This window comes from Pempheris klunzingeri, chromosome 16 (assembly GCF_042242105.1).
Source record: "Pempheris klunzingeri isolate RE-2024b chromosome 16, fPemKlu1.hap1, whole genome shotgun sequence".
Taxonomy (NCBI): domain Eukaryota; kingdom Metazoa; phylum Chordata; class Actinopteri; order Acropomatiformes; family Pempheridae; genus Pempheris; species Pempheris klunzingeri.
Genome location: NC_092027.1, coordinates 15,343,058 through 15,363,813, shown reverse-complemented (window position 1 = coordinate 15,363,813; position 20,756 = coordinate 15,343,058). Strand labels below are relative to the sequence as shown.

At 43.0% G+C, this 20,756-nt stretch overlaps 2 protein-coding genes across 2 annotated transcripts in view; both read left to right on the top strand.

The window, feature by feature from the left end:
• LOC139215087 (gasdermin-E-like) overlaps window positions 1–4,479 on the top strand; it is a 103,037-nt gene extending 98,558 nt beyond the window's left edge. Inside the window, exon 11 of the mRNA XM_070845922.1 lies at window positions 4,468–4,479. The gene's annotated coding sequence lies outside the window, so the exon portion shown is untranslated. The remainder of the gene's footprint in view (window positions 1–4,467) is intronic.
• On the top strand, window positions 185–20,439 carry hibadha (3-hydroxyisobutyrate dehydrogenase a). Its single transcript, XM_070845930.1, has 8 exons — window positions 185–270; window positions 2,616–2,776; window positions 3,064–3,173; window positions 3,304–3,425; window positions 12,997–13,130; window positions 13,827–13,903; window positions 18,164–18,320; window positions 18,931–20,439. The coding sequence occupies exons 1-8, from the start codon at window positions 201–203 to the stop codon at window positions 19,087–19,089; spliced, it is 990 nt and encodes a 329-aa protein (XP_070702031.1). The 5' UTR covers window positions 185–200; the 3' UTR covers window positions 19,090–20,439.
• The last annotated feature ends 317 nt before the right edge of the window (window positions 20,440–20,756 follow it).

The following is a 20,756-nucleotide window of genomic DNA, read 5'->3' as shown; positions in this document are numbered from 1 at the left end:
AATGATTAATTATACTCACAGAAGCGAGTAAAGAGCATTAAGTGAATGCACAGGATGTCCCGCCTTTGCCTCGTTCCCATTGGCTGCAGGAGCTCACCGAGAGCTGCGATTGGAGGAAATCTCAGTCAATCATAACAGTTCTGTTGTGCTTTCCTGGCTTGACAGCTGTCACTGTGCGCCGAGGTCAAGGGGAAAGAAGCATGGCTGCGTTGTTTAGAGGGTCACGAAATATATTGTTAAGGTGGAATAGACATGTCACCCTTGCCTTTGGTAACGTATTCGCTTATGTTGTCACTTTCCTTGTGTCGTTATTTCCCGTTTATGAGTGTGTGTTCAGAGGAAAATGCAAGCGGAACACTCTCTGCTACAGCCTGTTAGCTAGCTTGTTAGCCCCCTTCTAGAAATGTATGAATACTTACTGTCCGAGCTCATTAAGTGTTGGCGTCTGGACACAATGTCCCTGAGGTGGTCTGCTGCTGTGAGCTGTTCAGTCGTGCCGTTTGTTAGGACAGTGTGTTCAGCGGACACGAGCATAGTGAGCAAAAGTGAAGCAATGAACAGTAATAGCTAATTCTAACTTGCAATGATCACTTTATAATTACACCTTTAGCTGGCTGTGTGACTGATATGTAGCATGCAATATTAGGTGTTGCTATTCTCAACACAACAATGTGTCCTATAATACACATCTTCAAAGATTAGCCTTGGATTACATCACTGCCACAGCGCGTATGCTGCCCACTCCTCCCTGCCCATCTTACAATACCAGACCCAACCATGTTTCTGAGTCAGCAACAGTGAATGTACTCATTGAATCAATGTGACTGTTAACATGAGCTTCAGGGACCACATGATACTAAAGTTAAATACTAAATACTGGCCCTTTCATCACTGCATGCTGCTCTCCAGCGTTGAATTAATCAGATGTGCTAAACTGTTATTATATATTTTTGATAATTTTCTTGGCATTACATGGCAGTAGTTCTATTTTGCTACAGGCCCAATTCATTTCACCCCCTTTTCCCCTGCTAATGCCTTTACAAAATAGACATGGTCTTGCAGCAGTCCTCTGTATCTGGTTTCAAAGTCCATTGTGCCAACAACCACTTCAAAAGGGTCGACATATTTGTGTAAACATATTAAGATTCTGTAGATTTATATCATACAAAAAGATATAGATATTTTATAGGTAGTTAAATGGATAACCCCCTAGTTGCCAAGTATACAATAACAGAAGCAGACAAATTCAAGACTATTTAATGCCTCTATTACATGCTGAGATTAAAATTAGTGGTGAAATGCTAAAATTTACCTATAAGCTGAAAATGAATAAATGAAAATTGATGAGCCATTTAAGACAAAATTGTCTCTGAGGCTTGAAACTGAGGCTTTTCTCTGCTTTGTATCATTGTAAATTAATTACAATTTTGATTGACTTCGGCCTGTTTCTCGAGCAAAACACAGGATTTGAAGATGTCACTTTTAGCTGGAAATTGTAGAAATGATAGACCGAACGATGAATTGGAAAAAATTAAAATCTGTATTTTGATTGGTAATGTAAATAAGTTCTAGTTACAGCTTGATAAATTTACAACTGGAAGAAGCAGTGTAACATGTAGAGAATTCATAGTTTGCTGAGTTCTTGAGAATGTGCCTTTGTTATACAGGTCACATCTATAATATATGTGAGTGGAAAATGCAATTTGTTTTAATTTGTTGGTTTCATTCACCATGTAAAATTGAGATACACCATATTGTCTCTGAGAACTATACAGTACTGTGGGAACAATATTCCCAAACCAACCAAACAATCTGCTCTTTGTCTCTCTGTATGAAACCCTTTATCAGTTGTAGTGTAATTATGAAAGCCCCCATTTGGAAAAACTATGGACTGAAATCTATTTTTATTTGATAGATCATAGCACTATAGTAGATACTCTTCTTACTACATGTTGGTGCTGGTGTTATAACTGAAGTAAGAGAAATGTGTTATCTACAGTATATAGTGAAGGGTTGGTTCAATTTTAACTAAGGCTTTGTCTTTAAGCTTCACTCTCCAGGCCTAATCCTGTGGTTGTAGTCTGGTTGCTCCTCTCTGTTTAGTATCTGCTAACCTGGCAGGACCTTGACTGAGCCAGCAGTGTTTAATAGTCTGGCCAGACTGCCCCAAAGCAGGCAGTAAGTTACAGCACTAAGATTTGCTGCATTGTTATTGATTATGGCAGTTTTTTACAGTCATTAGTCATATGGACATAAGTTTTCCATTGCCTCTATTTTATGTAGATTTAATTTCCTGTGCTATTCAGATAAACTTTTTTTTTTTTGCCTTTATTGGGATCCAGAATCAAACTAATAAGCTGCACTGTCACTAGTAAAAATGATGTCATTATGAATAGCTACTGTATGTGATGTGCACAAATTTTGCCATTAGCCTCTCTGAACTTGTGGTCAAGATATTATTGACTGACCACACTGTGACTGGACTTCCTCTGGACTTCAGCTAAACAATATTGACTGACCACACTGTGACTGGACTTCCTCTGGACTTCAGCTAAACAATAAGCCTCACGGTTTTTTCCTCACACCTCTAATGGCGTCTTGTTATCCTCCCTCAGTGTCGTCACGATCAATGGCCTCAAAAACACCAGTGGGGTTTATAGGTCTGGGAAACATGGGCACTCCCATGGCCACAAACCTGTTAAAAAACGGTTATCCCGTTATTGCCACTGATGTCTTCCCTGAGTCTTGCAAGGAGCTGCAGGACCTCGGTGCCCAGGTAACAGTCAGCCAGCAACACAGCTCATGTGGAACACTTGATAGAATATAACATATAAAATTTGTCATTTGACAGTTCAAGTCGGCTTATAATACACTCCATATAGACAAGCATTTGCACCCATTAATTGAAACTCACTGCAGTTTCTTTAGAACAATTTGTGACTATGTGCCTCTGAGCCAACAGGTTGTCATAAATATAAGCTATGATATATTCCATTTTTTCATTAAAGTGTTTTTTTTTTTTGTTGATGACATGATGATATTGTACAATGATGGCTCCAATAGGTAGTAGACTCTCCAGCAGAGGTGGCGGAGAAAGCCGACCGCATCCTCACAATGCTGCCCTCCAGTCCCAACGTCATAGAGGTCTACACAGGCCCAAATGGCATCCTCAAGTAAGCAAGCTTTCTTATCACAGGCTCTGTTTGTGACCTTCGTACAACCCCACCCTACCTCTTTTGAAAGAAACAGCACGGCTGCACAGCTGACCTGTACATGAAATGTTTTTTGTCGTGCACTATCTAGGAAGGTGAAGAAGGGAACTCTGCTGATTGACTCCTCCACCATTGACCCGGCCGTCTCAAAAGAAATGGCAGTCGCTGCAGAGAAGATGGGGGCCGTGTTCATGGATGCTCCAGTGTCTGGAGGTAATGTGTCACTCCAACCACTCGCTGTCTTTGTCTCCAAGAGCTTCACATCTGCAAAGTCCATCTCTGCATGTATGATTTTGTGACTCCATGCAGCTCGACTATCACAATTTGCTCTTTTTGCTTTTTCATAATGGCAAATATTCAAAATATCCCATCTCACCGTCAGTGGTAGCTTTTCATAATGTTTAATACTGAAGACCAACAAAAGAAAGCACATTTCATATTTGTGATTAGTATCACAGGCTTTATTGTTCTCGTTAAGACCATTTCTACTTGTCAGACATTATATAAAGGGATTGAGAGAAGGTGTCAGTATCAAAAGCAGGATCAGACTGCCAGTTTGTTCATTTGAGAATACCAGTCATAGTGTTAGGCCTATGACCCCTCAGCCTCACTTCTGAACTGTCTTACACTCTTTTGTATATCTAAACTGTGGGACCTTTTGGGTTAGTGCTAGGACACGGGTTGTAATTACTGAGCTGGCCAGCCAGTAGGTGCCCTCTTGAGGTTTTATTGCTGCTTTTGACCAGGGGTCTTAAAGGCAAGGTTAAGGTTTTAAGTCCTCATTATGTTGGTGCTGTCTGCTTGTGACGGCTTCTTGACAGAGCACAGGATCACCAGTCGCCCTTAATGGGCTGAGCCGCAGCAGAGAATCCCGTGTCAGAGTTTCTCATGTTGATGGAGCCGTAATGGCGGGTATCCCATGTTAGTGCCTTTCATGTCAGATAAAGAGTCATAAAGAGGAGAGAAACTGCCCTCACGTGGAGTGCAGGAGAGGAGAAGAGGGAGATAAGACATGAAGGAGACACTTCGCAGTAAAACTGTCCATCTCTCTGTCTTTCTCTCTTTCTCACCCGCACACCTTCAGGTATGCAGGTACGGTGTGCTACAACCTGACACTCCTGCATCTCTCACAACTAATTCTGATCATATTTTCTTTGCTTTTTATTGCACTCTTTAAGTCATGTACAACATACACTGTAGCTCCCGCCCTCTCCCATACAAACACAGACTTGGCCCACTCTGTCGTGTTTACCAGCTGGCGTCTGCAGAACAGGCCGACTGCGAGATCAGAGCCTTAAGCCTGTTACTCTCTCTTAACACACACACTGTTTACATACTATAGACAGTATGTAGACAGTTTGTGTGTGCAGTCCTCTGTGAAGGTTCTTCCTCTCCTGTCTCTTAACTAAACCTCTTTTACTAGCCTGAGATGACCAATGATTTACCTGCTACCTCTGGCCTCTGCAACCAGCTCTGCACACACTCTTCTTTCATGCACACATGCTGCACGCACCAGTGTCGCCTCGAGACATGATCATCAATTGAAGATATTCATGAATCAAAATTTCTGTTATTTATTATTGTAAAAGGAAAATCTTGTTTGTCAGAGAAAATAAACAGTTAGTTACAGCCCAAAAATGCACACAGTGAGGCATTAGGCCCCACTCTGAGCTAAGGAAAGGAAGTTGGTGCTGATGGTGTGACCTTGCTAATCCAGGCTAAACCTGTGGCGACAGACGGGTCATGAAATAGAGTTTTAGCATGCGGCAACTTCATGGGAAATGGCAGAGACTTGTGTCACCCCCACCCCTCTCGCCCCACTTTCCAAATCCGTAGATGGGATATGAATGTTATGTGCTCTGTTCCAACCAGGAGATGGCACCCTACCCAAATAGGGTATTGTCATACTCATGAGGTTTGTGTGTATGTGTGCAAGAAACGTAGGGGTGACATCAGCTCAGCTCTATGACCAACAGTACTCTTAATAATTCTCTTAATAATACCGTATGTCTGCGAGTGAAACATAACATCAAGGTAAAATAGAAAGTACTTTTCATTTTAAAAAGAACAGCTGTGATTGTTTCAGACGAACTCCAAACACACAATAATATGACATTATATTTAAATGATATTTCATTAATATAATTTAGTATGTCTTTTGGAAACTCTTGACTGCATTGACCTAAATAAGAACATTGTCCAATCAAAGTCTATTCTGCCAACTGAGGATAACAATACACTCTGCTCAGACATGCTGTGATCTCCCACACTCTTAAACTCTTTCAAACACAGACTGTTTTTTTTGTGGTTTCTGTATTTGTTTTTATTTTTAATTTAGATTTTTGTTTTGATATAAACTGAATCGTTTGGTTATGTGTGGTGTGTGAGGTGGCGTATTTTACACAGAAATGAGTGTGTGTACGTTCTGTGCGTCACTAGAGGTTTGGCAGGCGACCGTGGGATTGAGTAGGGGAGTCATAACCCTTTTTTTAAAAAAAGCTTTCACTTTCTTCTCATGGGCATCCTGCTGGCTTTCATTTTTGAACATTGACCAGTGTCTTGGCTTTAGCCCTGCATGACCCAGCTGCATCCTGGTACACACATGTACACGCAAACACACATCACTTTCCTGCATAGACACCGTTATATTCACTTAGACACTGGTTCTTTTCAGCATGCTAACATTTGCTTGCACACACACACACACACACACACACACACACTTGTACCACTGTCTGGTGTCATTAAAAACGTCCGCATGCAAAGTTGACCCACAACAAAACAAGCTCTGATGTCACAGGCCCAGGGTGTTGGCAGAGCGATGGCAAAAATAGGAGGTCTGGCTAACAAGCGGCGGGGTCGTTAGCAGTAATTACCCAGAATGCCTGTGTTTGTGTCTGTGTGCCCATGGTGGGCTGCCACATTGCTAACGGACGATGGCTTTAAAAAGGCCCTAAAAAACCTTTCATTGTGTTTTTCCCAGCGCTGGGAAAGTCAGCTTTCGGTGCAAATGAAAGCTAGAAGGAGCCTAGCTGCTGTGAGACCATGGGTACTCGAGCTAATGTTGTTTGTTTGCGAGATCTTATAATCCTCAGCTAACTACCTATTTAGGCTGAGTCTCACACCACTCTAATCATATCCATACCACATAAACTGAAGCCCGAGTGTTGCAGTATGTCATTTGCCGACAGTTTGAACGTCATCCCCCAGCCTGTAGGAGCTTGTTCAAGCCGAGGCTGGCACCAGTTGGTTCATCAGTCAACGAGTCACTCCTTTGCTGACTGATATAGGCTCTATTTCTCCCTCCAGGCCCACAGGACCTGGGCCTTCCTCCACGAAGACCTGCTCAGACTGTGGCTTACACTTAGCATATAGTCAGAACTGAGACAAATTCAGAAAGTCTAGCATTTAGTTTACTGCTTTCCCAAAGCTGTTTAGTTTTACTTTTCAACATTTAAATGTTAATTATTGCCCTTAGAAATGATAGTTTGACATAACAATACTTTTTCTGGAGCTTTCAATCATATCACATAGTCCTCCCACTACTATATAAAGCATGAACTAAAGTTCCCCTCTACTCAAATATGTGTTTTTCTTATTGTTACCTCAGTTGGATATTTGACCTTCACTGTACAGATTAATGTATATGTTTTATACTAAAAGACTGTTTTCACATTGTTTTAGTGGAGGATAAAAGTTTTTCTGTGCTCACCTTAAACGTGGACATATGAGCAGGATACTCAGATATAACAACTTGTTTGGAAGCTAATCGTAATCCAATATGTGACTTATCCAAGTGTGATATGGGGACTTGAGGCCTTCAGCACACATAGAGGTAGAGAGTTAGGAGACTTGTTACTAGTAGTGAGATTTTGAAATGAAAAAGATTTTCATATTTATAAATTCCGTTTTTTCTTTTCAGTGAGAAGGATTGCATGGCTCGAGTAGAGGTAATTAAACTTTTTGTGGAAAAACCATGTCAGGCATTCATTATCATTCCAAGCAGAATATTTTTATGTCTGGAACATCATGTCTGGAAGAAATCTTTAAAGTTTTTCCAAGGGATTATTGTGATCCCCCCCAAAAAAGTCTCATCGTTTTTAAAATAGTGTAAAACGTCCATCACAATTTCCAGTTCTGAGGTGATGTTTGTTTTGTCCAAAGATATTCAGTTATTTACTGAGGACAAAGAATTGGACTAAACTCAGCTGGAACCAGGTGATGTTTGGCATGTGTACTTGAAAAAAATGCTTTTCATAGCAATAGGGGATGATTTTGGATACCTAAGATCAGGCTATCTTGTCCCGTAAAATCTGCCAGAAGAGCACTCAGGCCAACTTAATCCAAACTGAGAACAGGATTAGTTGAGAAGATGAGTCTGGGAGCCTGAAGGCCATTTAGTGAAGGTTAGTGATGATTCTCTGACACTGAGTTAAGGAATCAGATTGGATGGGCCGGGGGGTGGTGCTGTCGCAGTCCGTCATGTTGATGGCTTACCAGTACTAGAGAGCGTCAGTGGTCCAAAGACTCGATTAGCATAACAAGCCTCTCATTGACGGGTTCTGGTGACATAGAGGGGGGAATGGCGGGCAGTGGGAGGGAGGGTGTGGGGCGGTAAAGTGACCACTGATGGTGATGATGGAGGGGTGGTGACGGGGGGGCTCTAGCCTATGCTCCAGATGGAGGTGGACTCATAGCAGCTGGGGACTGGTTCTCACATCCCTGCCCCTATGTCATCTGCTGTGTGTGTGTGTGTGTGCGTGCGTGCGAAGACAAATAGTCAGCTGGTGTACGAGTCCTACAGAAGTCTCTGTCCATCAAATGTAGCCCAGATGTCATACTGCATGTCACTCAGCTAAAAGCGAATTAGCGGTATGTCTGTATGAAGGACAGTTACCGCACCTCGGCCACGTGAGAATGTGTGTGTGTGTGTGTTGTCCCTGCCTGCTAACAGCCTAATTGGGGATCATTATTAACTTGCTCTATCCTTGATAAGTCTCATTGGGCCAGGGATAGGATTGATTGTGGATTGCTCCTGCTCCCTCCAGCCTCTGTCACCTACCATTGACCAGCCTCTCCTCCATAGAATAGAGGAGTTACTGATGATGATGATGATGATGATGATAATGATAATGATGATGATGGCCTGGTGGTCAATGGACAGGCATTGCAAGCCAAGCCCTTAAGGCCGCAGTAGCATTTATATACAAAAGATTATGTTGACACTAAATTGAATTAACTCTTCCCTTGTTTTTCTCAGCCCAAACTTTCTCTACTCGTCTACTCGCTAGAGGTTCTCATGGAGTTTTTGTGTGCAGGAGTTAGTTCTCATGGCTCTGTGCTCGTTAACTGGAGTCGATAAAGAGTCTGTTTTTAACATAACAGAGGAGCATTAGCAAAGTTGGCAGATAAACTGTTGAAAGTGCTGATTTTCAACGCATACCCATGTACCGTTTCACTTATTTACTCGATATCCGTTATGCTTTTTACAGCGCCTGTTTGGGTTTTTAATTTGTTGGAGAAAAAGATCTGCCCATGGGTGTAATTATAATGGTGGACCACATGAGGCTGCGTTGTTGGCCTGTAAACATCCTACCCCCACTGGCTTACACTCCATGCAGTCAACTCCCATTGACTCAAGACTGTAACACTATTAAGTGTGAAAGCTCCTTTCACTCTGAATTATAGATGACTGCAGCAAGCCAAAACTTTAACTTTACATGTGCATATAGTTAAAAACATAGTAGCAAACAGTGTAGTATAATGCCAACGACAGAGGCTGTTTACACCAGCTACATTTTGAGTTGAAGGTGTGACATGAAATCTGGCGTATCCCAATATCTCTCCCGGAGTTCTCGAAGCAAGAGCAGTTACATTATCATTTTAGGAAATGAGGTGTTTGGAGGAGATCTAATGATATTATAGGTGTTGTTTTGCTCGAAGTGTTTTTCCGTATACTCTCTGGAGGGGAAAAAAACAGGGTTGTGGCACGTTGTCAAATGCGTCATTCATTACCAAGCTCTGGGAACATCCCTTTTCGTGTGTGTGTATGCGTGTCTGAGACTGTGTGTTGTTTGTGTAGCCTTATATTCACAAATGTAGTTTAATTTAAACCCACCACCAATAAAAAGTGCCTACTGGTTTACATGCGGCTCGTAACTCCAAGACACGGCCTCAGAAGCTCTAACTGACGTCTTATTGGCGGCAGGCTCTGGGATCTGCACCTGTCCCTGGTACACACGCACACATATACACAGGAAGACGTGCACACAGATACTACAAGCACATGTACGCAGACTTTGTACAGACACACACCACTTCAAAAGGAGCCCAAGTTAAAAGGGTTATAAGGCTGTCATGAATTGCTTTGGTTGATTCTTTTGTGTGTAATGAAAGAAGTGCTAATGAATGTAGTGTTCACTACAAACAGGCCAAACCAAAGTTGTTTCTCTGATCTTCCTTTGCCTTCACACAACCAGCTTCACCCTCTTATGTTCATGGTTAATGGCTGTCGTCAAAGCCTGCTGCTAAGCATCTGTCCTAATAGTGTTTGATTGCCTGCTTATTAACTTGAACCTTGTTAATAGAGGAGATCGGATAAAGATGTCTATTTGTAATTGAATGAAGGCTAACTTGCTGGGGCCACACACAGCTACACACACACTAGATTTACACACTTTGCGGTGCCTCTCCACCCGACATACTGTTGGAGCCACTTCCATTCTCCTCTCCTTCTCCTAACCCTTGCACTCTACCCAGTAAAAGCCACAGTAGTAGCTCATTAACAGTCCAGCCAGCTTCAGCATGCTCTGAGAATATTTGCGTTGGGTGATTTGGGGGTGAGGAGAGGGCACCCACTACTCAGCCACCCAAAACTTGCCCCCTGGAGCTGGATGAGAGAACGTGACTGAGGAGAAAGGGACTTCTTTCCCAAGAGAATTATTTCCCAAGAAAGTCCTGTGTTCTAGACATTAGAGTGACACTTTTGTCTTTATTCTTAATCTACCTTTTTCCCCTGAAAGAAGCAGCATTTCTAAAATGATATAATTATATATTTTTCAATTTATGAGTATTTTTTTGTGTGGCAATACATACATAACTTGTAGATGTCTTCTCAGTATTTCCATCCCTCTCGTACTCTCTCATCTCCATCTTTCAACCCTGTATCATGGGTGCCCCCCAGCCCTCACACACACACACACACACACACACACACACACACACACACACACACACACACACACACACACACTTTGTCTCCCCCCCTAGGGGGCGTTGTGTAGTTGTGCAGTGCTAACGATCCAGGACTGTCACTCCCGCTGGGATGGATGAGCCAGCAGACCCGGTGCTCAGGAAGCCTCATTAGGATTCCTCTTTAATCCGTCTCTGACAGGACCAGTCCGAGAACGGGATGTCCCCTCACACACACACCCACACACGCACACGCGTGCGTGCAGTAAAATCATGCAAACAGCATAGGCACTATCGCAGAGTTGCACGTCACTCACACAAACACAAATGCACTTTTGGCCGTGCACAATGAACAGACTCAGGCGCATATTGTTATGCTAATGATGTGTTATTCTTCCACCAACAAGGATCTTCCATCATCCCGGTGTCACTGCCTATAGAAATCCACTACAGATCATAAGAGCTTATTATGGGTGATTAGTTAATTTGAGGGAGGGAGAGTCGGGAGGGATGCTGGGAGGTAGGAAAAGAACGATCGTTTTCTTTCCCTGCTGTCGTCTCTATGTCTCTCTCTCACTTTTGCTCTCCTTTGTATCGCTCTCTTTCTTTCTCTCCTCAGTGTGATATATTGATCAGCATGCTGACTTGTGTTATCAATAATCTCCTCTTTAGTCGTCCGCTAACAGTGATCTCCACTAATGAACCAGCACAGTTGTCACGCTTCTCTCTCTATGTGTGTGTGTGTGTGTGCACATTTGAGTCTGAGAGATACAAACTAGTAAATGAAATGTAAAGAATAAGAAGTGATGGTATAAGTAGAACTTTTAGTAGAACTTTAAGTAGAACTCTACCTACAAAACTGCTCTTGATTTTTTTATTATCTATTTATTTTTTCTCAAAATTACAAAGATAGCATTGGAAGCAAAAGTTCGATGACTAATTTAGCACTTTATATTATACAGTGCACGTGTGTGTGTGAGATACCTAACTAAAGCTATTTGGTCAAAGAGACGATGCAATATCAACAATCTTTTGGCCATTCTGCCACTGAACAGAAACTGAATTATATTAAACTAAACTAGAGTCAAATAGATCGAGTCAGACAAGTACTGTAACTGAGATGAAAAAGACAGCGTAAAGTAACAAGAAAGGAACTAAATCTATCATGTCCTTGGTCTGTGGACCATATGTGTGTATGATTGGTGTGTGTGGCGGCCTTATGTTGAGCGTGTGTTTGCCGTGATCCATAGGCAGCTGCCGCAGCGTGGGCCTTGGGCTTCATTATGTGGCCCTAATGACTTGCTGACAGCTCAACACTGACACACACACACACACACACACACACACACACACACACACACACAGTGTAGTGGCATCATCATACACTTGACAACAGTACAGCCAACTAAAGAAGGGGGATGGGAAAAAGAAATGTCTATTTATGTTTATGCACGTGTCATAGAAAAATACGGTAAGCCTCCTCTCCTCTTTTCTCCTCTCCTCTGCAGTGAAGTCTGATAATGCGATTTCAGCTGTTTTGTCCTTGGCAATTCCCTTTTAATTATTAACACTGACATTATTAGGCTTTTACTATTAAGAGGCCTTTCATTAGACATAGACGGCACCCTAAAGAGAAATTTAAACTCACTCTCTCTCTCTCTTCCTCCCTTCCCTACTTTCTTTCTTTCTTTAGGAAAACAGAAAAGTCTGGTACTTGGCATGCATGATCACAGCCTTCTGTGGTAGTTTAAGTATTGTCTGTGAGATCAGCCTTATATGTTGTTCTCTCCTGTGTGAATGTATATACACTTGTGTACACCAGACTTTATTGTGTTAATGTTTGGGACAATTCGATGAAGCAGTTAAATGATGCTTCCATTGCAGAGCAGACTTTGGCTGAATGGGTCCATCCCACTCTGAAAAGGGTTTATTTCTGCATTAAGGACCCCATGGAGTGGCTTGGTAGGGGGGGTGAGGTTACCTCCTACAACATGGCACGCTCCTTAAGCCATCAGGCATGGGGAGGGACGCCTAATTGAACATGATAAAGTGTAAAGTTAATTACCCCTCACGCCTGTCACTGATACACCCATGAGGGGGGCTGGCCTCAGGCACAGCTGTTAGTGTGAGGATGTGTGTGTGTGCGTGAGACAGAGAGAGGAAGGGTGACAGGACAAAAGGCAAGGGCTCCCACGAGGGTTGTGCAGTGGATGATGGCAACAATCGGCTTTTAAAGATACCTCTGTCCCTCTGGTGCAGCGCTACTTAACACGCCTGTCCCACTATGAGTCTTAACAAACACACACACAGAAAAGAACACAGCTGACCTTTTAAACACAGTTGGTAGTGTGGAAACAGCCAAGTAGTTGATATATAATGTTCTTTTGTCTGGCAAATCCATATATTTAGTTGGATGCAGCTGTTTTCTGGTGCTCAGTTACAGTATGATTTGTTTGCACCTTTGCGGTGTGTTCCACAGGTCAAGATTGGACTCTTTTGGAGACTGGAGATTGAGATGTCAAATGTGTGCGCGCTATCGAGCACAGTATATGTTCACCTCCACAGTGTGTTTGAACATGTGTTATGTGTTTAGGTGTCGGGGCTGCCAGTATGGCCAAACTGACTTTCATGGTGGGTGGAGTGGAGGAGGAATACAATGCTGCGCAAGAGCTGCTCACCTGTATGGGAGCCAATGTTGTCTACTGTGGACAAGTTGGCACTGGACAGGTAAAGACCCACACACACAAATACACACACAAAGAGTACATTCTTCCTTCTTTTTAAGTGGCATCTTTTCTCGCACAAAATAAGTTACAAAATAGTAACTTAAATGCATACCGTATCTATCCACACATAAATACACATACTCATGTCCATATGCAGTTTTTTCATCATCGTCCATCCAGAGAAACTCATCAGAAATGTAGTAAATTTTCACTAAAAAGTCTAAGACATGAAATTGATTTTGACACATACAAACTTTAAAATAAAGACTTTTAAAGTTCTATAGCTAATGGTAATGTAACATAGAGAGACCTTTGACTTTGGGTTAAACTTTGCTTCACATAACACTTGAGGCTGTAGTAGTTTTTCATGAGACAGACCTGAGTATGTTCATAATTTGTGTTTATACCACAGATCAAAACCTCTCCATCTTTCCTTAAACCTAAGGAAGAATTTGTACTGAGCATCCCGAATATTAAACTTTAACTTGTTTTGAAGAATATATAAATAAAAAAATTATATATATCAAATAAAGATTTCACTCAACTAATCCAGGAAAAGTGTTTCAGTTAAAGTCTCTTCCAAAGTTAGATTATCTTATCAATGTGATGTCTGATGTACGTAAAACGTACTTACATTCTGTATCACATCCTACAAACCTGTGAGTGCCTTTTCCGCTTTCTGGTCAATCCTCTCTAGGCTGCTAAGATCTGCAACAACATGCTCCTGGCCATCGGGATGATTGGGACCGCAGAGACCATGAACCTTGGCATCAGGTACTGTTACTAAGCTGCTTTCCACCTGTTATTCTAAAGGGAAAAGCAAGGATGAAACACTAGATTTACATGAGGAGGGTTAATGCAGCTCCAACAGTTAGTGGTACAGGACGGCTTGAAATTCTGACACAGGGGAACTTACTGTTGTTCACTGTGAGGTGTAACTACACGTGAAAACCAGAAGTTCAGTAGACACGCATGAATTCGGCCTCGACCCAGGCCTTAGATATAGCCGTCACTGTAAAAGCAATTACTATACCGGTGATATGGCTGTAACTGTGTCAGTAATTTACGACTTCAATCCAGGTTTGAAAATGTGTGGGTTTCTGTGTGTGTTTATGGAAGTGTGAAGGGGTCAGCCCAGCCCCGAGTCAGAGAGATGGATGAGGGGGTGGAGCCACAGACTCTGATTTACATCTGCTGATTGAGCTCTCAGCAGAATCCTGTCACAACCCTGTCACTGAACGCCGCCATTCATCAGGCCTCATTCAGGCACAAAGCCTCTTTGCCCAGGAGGCTGAGAATGATGGGATATGAAGTCCTCTGAGTTGAACCAAAACATTTTGATAGGACCTGAAATATCTGGCTCAGAAATACAAAAATGCTGTACAGCTGTGAAAAGATGTAAATCTCATAATGTAGATTCCCTTCGAAACACCTCAGAACTTACTTGAACCGTCTGATTTTTTTCTTATTATGGACTCTATTTATGCATATCTGCCCTCAAAAATAGGCTGTTTCCTCTATTCATGGTGTTACTATCAAGTGTTTTTATGGGTTCTGCAGCTTAAATGGCATGTGCACCCAATTTTGTGTGTGTGTTAAATGTGTGTACGTACACGAATTGCTCTTCTCACCATGCAGCTGTGTTAGTGCAGCTGATTTATCTGTGCCGAGACAGAGGAGGAAAATTGGCATGAGCAGCCGCACATAAATCCCCCCACTAGGCCTCTGAAATATGGAAGCATTAAGGGAGCAACACAGATTTACACATTGCCACACTGTCTCTGATGCGCACACAGATTTACATCCACAGACACTGAAGACAGCAGTTTTCAGCCAAACTACGACAACATCTACTCACCGCACACATCATTACAACATATGCCTTTGGAAAATAAAGGATAAGAATACTAACTGCAGCATCCCTTCACTCTGAAGGTGAATTATCTTTTACATCTTTTTAAAACTGACCTATAGTCAGTCTTCATTGTGTGTCCATACATGCATAGTGTGTGTGTGTGTGTTTCCCCCCTTCTTACTAGCCAATCTCTAGGGCTTTATTATGGGGTTTGACAAAGACTGTCATCGTTTAGAGAGAGCCCACACCCGTAAATCTCCCATGCTGCATTGCGGTCCAGTCTCTTATGCAGAGAGGACGCTCTCTTAAGCGTATGTGTACAGAAACACACACACACACACACACGACGCAGTCCAACACAAAGGAGACTGAGCACTCACAGCCAATTTACAGGAAAACGGCAATAACATTTTATCATGCTGGACTTGGGCCTGATAGAGCTGCCCTTTCCTCAAGTGTGTGTGTATTTCTCCTTACCTGTACAGACACACAAAGGCACCCACCCACACACACAGTTCTGTTCGTGGAGCTAATTTGTTGATCTCAGATGGAAGCTCGGGCCGTCTCCAACAGAGCGTGACGTTCTCTTAGTGCAAGGAATGGCCACGCATGACAATTATGAGCACACATGCACACACCCCGTCTTTCTGCTGTCCTTTCTATGCCACTCATTCGGCTTCTCTTCCCCATCCCTATTTGTTTTACTCAGTTTTGTTCTTTTCTTTTAATCCCTTCAATCTCTCGTCTGGCTCTTTTCTGTCTGCCGTAATATGCAGCCAGCCAGCCAGAGAAAGGGGGGGGATGAGAAGCTGCAGAGTGTAGCGTAGAGCAGCAGATTGAGGCAGCAGTGATTTTAATGATGCACATGAAGATGAAAGGAGACAAAGAAAAGGAGAGAGGCGACTGGCCCAGAAAGGGATATGAGGCTTTTACAGCTCACAGTTCACCTTACACGCCTGTGTACCTGCACGCATTCATGCATGCAAGGCATGCTGTCACTGCCATTGAAGCACAAGCAGGAACACACATATTTGCTCCTTCATTCATTTTATGGAGAGAACAACAGGCGAATCAAAGGGTATAACAAGACACAGCCCTTTGTGTTGAGAGACAGAAATAGGTTTGCCACAACACACATGAACACACGGGCACACACATCTCTCCTTAAATGAATTGTGAGCATATGTTCCGATGAAGATTAAAGTTGGGTGATAAACGCGCTTGTTGCCTATATAAATGGGATAGTAAATGCTTGTGTGTGTCTATGTGCTCGTTAGCTCTTTAATGTAATAATAAATGGGGAACGGGTTGGGCTTCCTCTCCTGTCGCATCAGACGGGGACGAGAAGCTAATCGCAATGAAACAGACAGTTAATATCAGCGCTGCAAATGAACTCCACCTGCTAGAGCTCCGCGGCACGTAAACACCCTCCCCTCTTATTTTCACCTCCATCCCTCTCACTCTCACATTTCTTTAATCTGCTGCGGCATCGCAAAGCAACACGTTCGTTTCACTGTTCGTGTCTCTGTGTGTTTATCCATGTCAATCTTGTTAAACCGTGACATGTCCCCTTCTCCACGCAAATTACCGCAGGCGAGGAACAACACCACTGCATCAGCTAATAACCACAGCCGTGTGTGTGTGTGTGTGTGTGTGTGTGCCTGTGTGTGATGGGAGCAGGAGGGGAACTTCATTGATTTATCGTTAACAGAGGACAACAGCTCCCCGTCAGCGTCTCTGGTCGCTATAACAAACGATCTGCGCGCTCGGACGCGCTTTATTGTAGCTCAGCCAGTAACCTTTTCAGCTGCTGACCCAGAACGCAGGGAGGGGCTGCCTGCCTGTGTGTGTGTGTGTGTGTGTGTGTGTGTGTGTGTGTGAGAGTGTGTGTGTGTCTGTGTTGTGGGGGGGGTGCGATGTCAAACATATGTCCCCCAGAGTCCTCAGACAGGGAGGTGTCAGCAGGGAAGACAAGGGGGAGGAAGAGGAGAGGAGAATGAGCGGAGGCGGAGGAGAGAAGAAGCAGGATGGCGAGAGATGCTTACAGACATAAACTAAAAAAGCCATCATCAGAGAGACTGCCATTAAAAACGGCAAGCTAAAACACATGTTTGCACACACGCACGCAGCGTCGCTTATGCCACATTTCCAAAACAGTTTGTTAGAAAACACAAGAGAGGCTGAGCGGACACAAAAGAGACGAAGGGTAAGGGAGGAGGGAGAGACACGGAGAGAGTGTAAATGCAATTCCCATTCTTAATTAGTTAGTAGACAGCTAATAAAAACTGTGGTAGTAATGACAGAATGAGAGCCAGGTGGAGGGAGAGAGGGAGGGAGGCTGCTGGCCTTAAGGACCTATGATGGTTTAATAGTCATATTGAGAGCAGAATAGAGTTACAGGCCTGTAAGTAACAGTGAACTGAGGCAGCCAGGGCTTGATGTGGTCAGCTTTACACTGGCCTTTAAACCGTTAATATACAAAAGCTGCGCTACACAGGCAGATTGAACGACCGACACAGACACCATAGTTACACCCTCTCTACTGTAATGGTTGGCACTGTGTTTCACTCCCTGCTCATGTCTGTGCTGTCTCTCTCTCTCTCTCTGTCTCGTTTGCGTTTTGCTTCTTCCTAGCATTGCCTGGAGATTTCGTCCCCTTGCATATGAAAGTGGGTTGCTGCGAAATGGGGCAACAGAAATAAGAGCATACTTCGATACGTGACAGCGAGGTTTATGGCTCCCCTGTGCGGCTTAACTACTTCTCCTCCTCCTCCACTTTCCTTTTTCATGAAAGAGGGATGATGAAGGATAGATGTGCTGGTAAACATCAATACTGCATTAGCCAGCATTACAAAGCCTTCAGCCATTAACACTGAGGAATGGTCGCAACCTAGCGTAAGGTTCAATGGAGGTCACCACAATCACCAGCCGCCCCACACCCATCTTTTTCTGTGTTCCTCTTTGCTCCGTTTTGAAAATTAATTCTGTAAGCAGCATCTTTCCCATCCGTCTGCCCCATTTCCTTACTACTGCACACACACAGTAAACATTCAGAGTGAAACAGACTCAGGTTTCAACCGCAGAAGGTTGCAGCATTTATGCACCAAAGTTGACCATTTCACATTAATGTCCGACCAGTGAAGGAGATGCTGACCTCTGTCTTTGCCTCCTTTTCCCAGACTGGGTCTGGACCCCAAGCTGCTGGCAAAGATCCTCAACATGTCCTCAGGTCGTTGCTGGTCCAGCGACACATACAATCCTGCCCCCGGCGTCATGGAGGGAGTCCCCTCTGCCAACAACTACCAGGGCGGCTTTGGAACCACACTGATGGCCAAGGTACAACCTGTCATATATTTTGGGCCATATTTTAAAAATATCACACAAAGACAACATGTCATCATGTCGTATTAAAAAGTAATAAGTATTGATTAATCTCACAATTTGGTTTTTGCTAAATGATTGTCCAGTTGTTTTTTTCTGATCAGTCAATAAAATGTCAGAAAATAGTGAAAAATGCCCATACCATCTCTGACAACTTATTGCATCCAAAAATCCAAAGTCTTCATTCACAATTCACAATGAAAGAAAATGGAGAAAAGCAGCAAATGTTTGTCATTTTTCCCAGGATAAATGACTTTAATGATTTTGTCTTCTTTGTCAGTCTCAACCCAGTAATTTGCTTTGTCTTTCTCTTAACTGTTCTTTTGTCTCTGTGTGATGCCTCTGCTCTCCTCTCTACCATCCCATCTGTGACTTATCGTTTGCCACTTTATTTTACTGTCACCACATTAGCTCTTCTCTACGAGTCAGTCTGTGCCCTGTGTCTATTAATACACTTGCAAGGTGCGCTCTGCATACATTAGCTTGGGCAGTTATAGAGAAGAAATCCAAAAGGAGATTATCATGCTAGTCCACCTATCTGACCAGCCTTCCTCTCTGTTTCCAGGATCTTGGTTTGGCTCAAAACACTGCCACCAACACTAAGACGCCCATCCCTCTGGGTTCCCTCGCCCACCAGATCTTTCGAGTCATGTGCTCCCGCGGCTACGCTAACAAGGACTTCTCATCCGTCTTCCAATTTCTACGCGAGGAGGAAGGACAGTGAATGGAGGGGGATGTTAAAACACACACACACACACACACGCACACACACACACACACACACACACACTTCACATTTCCACGCTACAACCACACACCCCAGCGCCCCTTATCCCACTATGCTCAGGAGAGAAGGCCTTGCCCTCAGGCTCAGATCTGCGGTCCAATTAACATACTGTATGTCGACACATGTCCCCTCATTGCATTAGCTGAATCATATTTTCAATCCACGGCTCTCCCCCTACATGGGGGAAATGCTAAAACTGACCTTAGATCAGTATCTAGAGACACAGCAACTCTGTTCCCAGTCTGAGCTGGGAGGCCAGAGTGGAAAAAGGAAGGATGAGGCGCTGCAGGTTTACATGTAACAATGCAAGTGATACTTAGTTTTTCATGATGATTGATAAGTAATAACTGCATGATTGTAACGGTTTAAGTATGTTTTTGTTGGGTTTGTGCTTTTCGCCTGTTACCCAAATGACATGGATGTCTCCCTGTTAAATGAAAGAGGACAAAAAAAACCACACACTACAGTAAGGATTCACTTAGTGATGTAAATGTCATTGAAGAGGCAGTGCGAGAGAGGTGAGTTTAGGTTACCCCTTTTCTACTGAAACAAAAATTCCATATTCACAGCACTACATATAAGGTAACCAAAAGTGGCCACACTGTGGGCTCAAAGTTTACTGGTTTTGTTACATATTTCTATTCTTGGCATGAAGGTGGTGTTATTCAGTCATCCTGCCAGCATACAGCATTTCATTTGTTGAATACACTACTGTTACTTTAGTTTCTGTTCTTTGGTACATTTGACAACCTTCAAGTCACCACTCAATGGACTGACCAATTCTGATCGTTTAAATACTGTGATTTATATATCTGGTTATTTTTGCACTGTGTGCATCGCAGTGCGATGTGCTGGGCCACTTTGATATGGTTTTACAGAATATCTTTGAATTTACCTATATTCTCTACTGTCTACATCTGCCTATTGAGCCACTGGAGTATTATTTTGTGACCAACACTGTTTAAATTTTATACTGTTGGCTACAAAATGTTGTTCTCACTGTCTAGCACCTTCTCTTGCCTGTTTTTACTTAAAAGTCTATCCTCACATACCTTTCCTCTCTCATTCTGTCTCAACTTGTATGACATCTGTCTAAAGTGTGTAAGAGGAACAGTTCCTCCCTGCTCTGAGCAAATGTACATAATGTATATTTCATTTTGTCGTGTAGTACTGAAGAGAAATCTACTGTCTCCTTTTTTTTTTTTAGTAAAATTCATTAATAGTGTCTACAGTTTGTCTTTGCTCTGTGAAACAGATCCTTAGTCTCACTGTGGCCTACAATAAAAGATGTTCTGTGTAGTTGGTGTTTGTCTGCCTTTGTAAGATAACTACAGTGTGTTGCTGAAGATTGAGCACTTCAAAGCGGTGTAATTCATTGTAGTTCAAGTTATTGACATACTGTAGGTGTACACGGCTGTGTATATTCCTCATGATCCCCGGCTCCCAGAACCAGAAAAGCTATCCCCTTGACAAACATGCCACATCTTCTAAGTCTTTTTACCTGATCTACAGTTCGGCAAAACTCCTGAACTTAATGTGCGGGATTCTGGTGGTTTGATCACTCAGGGATCACGTTCAGCGTGTGAATGTGAATAACACGCTGA

Bases quoted from the DNA above. Each gene is read 5' to 3' on its own strand.
- hibadha (XM_070845930.1), top strand. From the start codon at position 201: ATGGCTGCGTTGTTTAGAGGGTCACGAAATATATTGTTAAGGTGGAAT. The intron at 271-2,615 runs GTAACGTATTCG...ATCCTCCCTCAG, and splicing joins ACATGTCACCCTTGCCTTTG to TGTCGTCACGATCAATGGCC. The intron at 18,321-18,930 runs GTACAACCTGTC...CTCTGTTTCCAG, and splicing joins GAACCACACTGATGGCCAAG to GATCTTGGTTTGGCTCAAAA.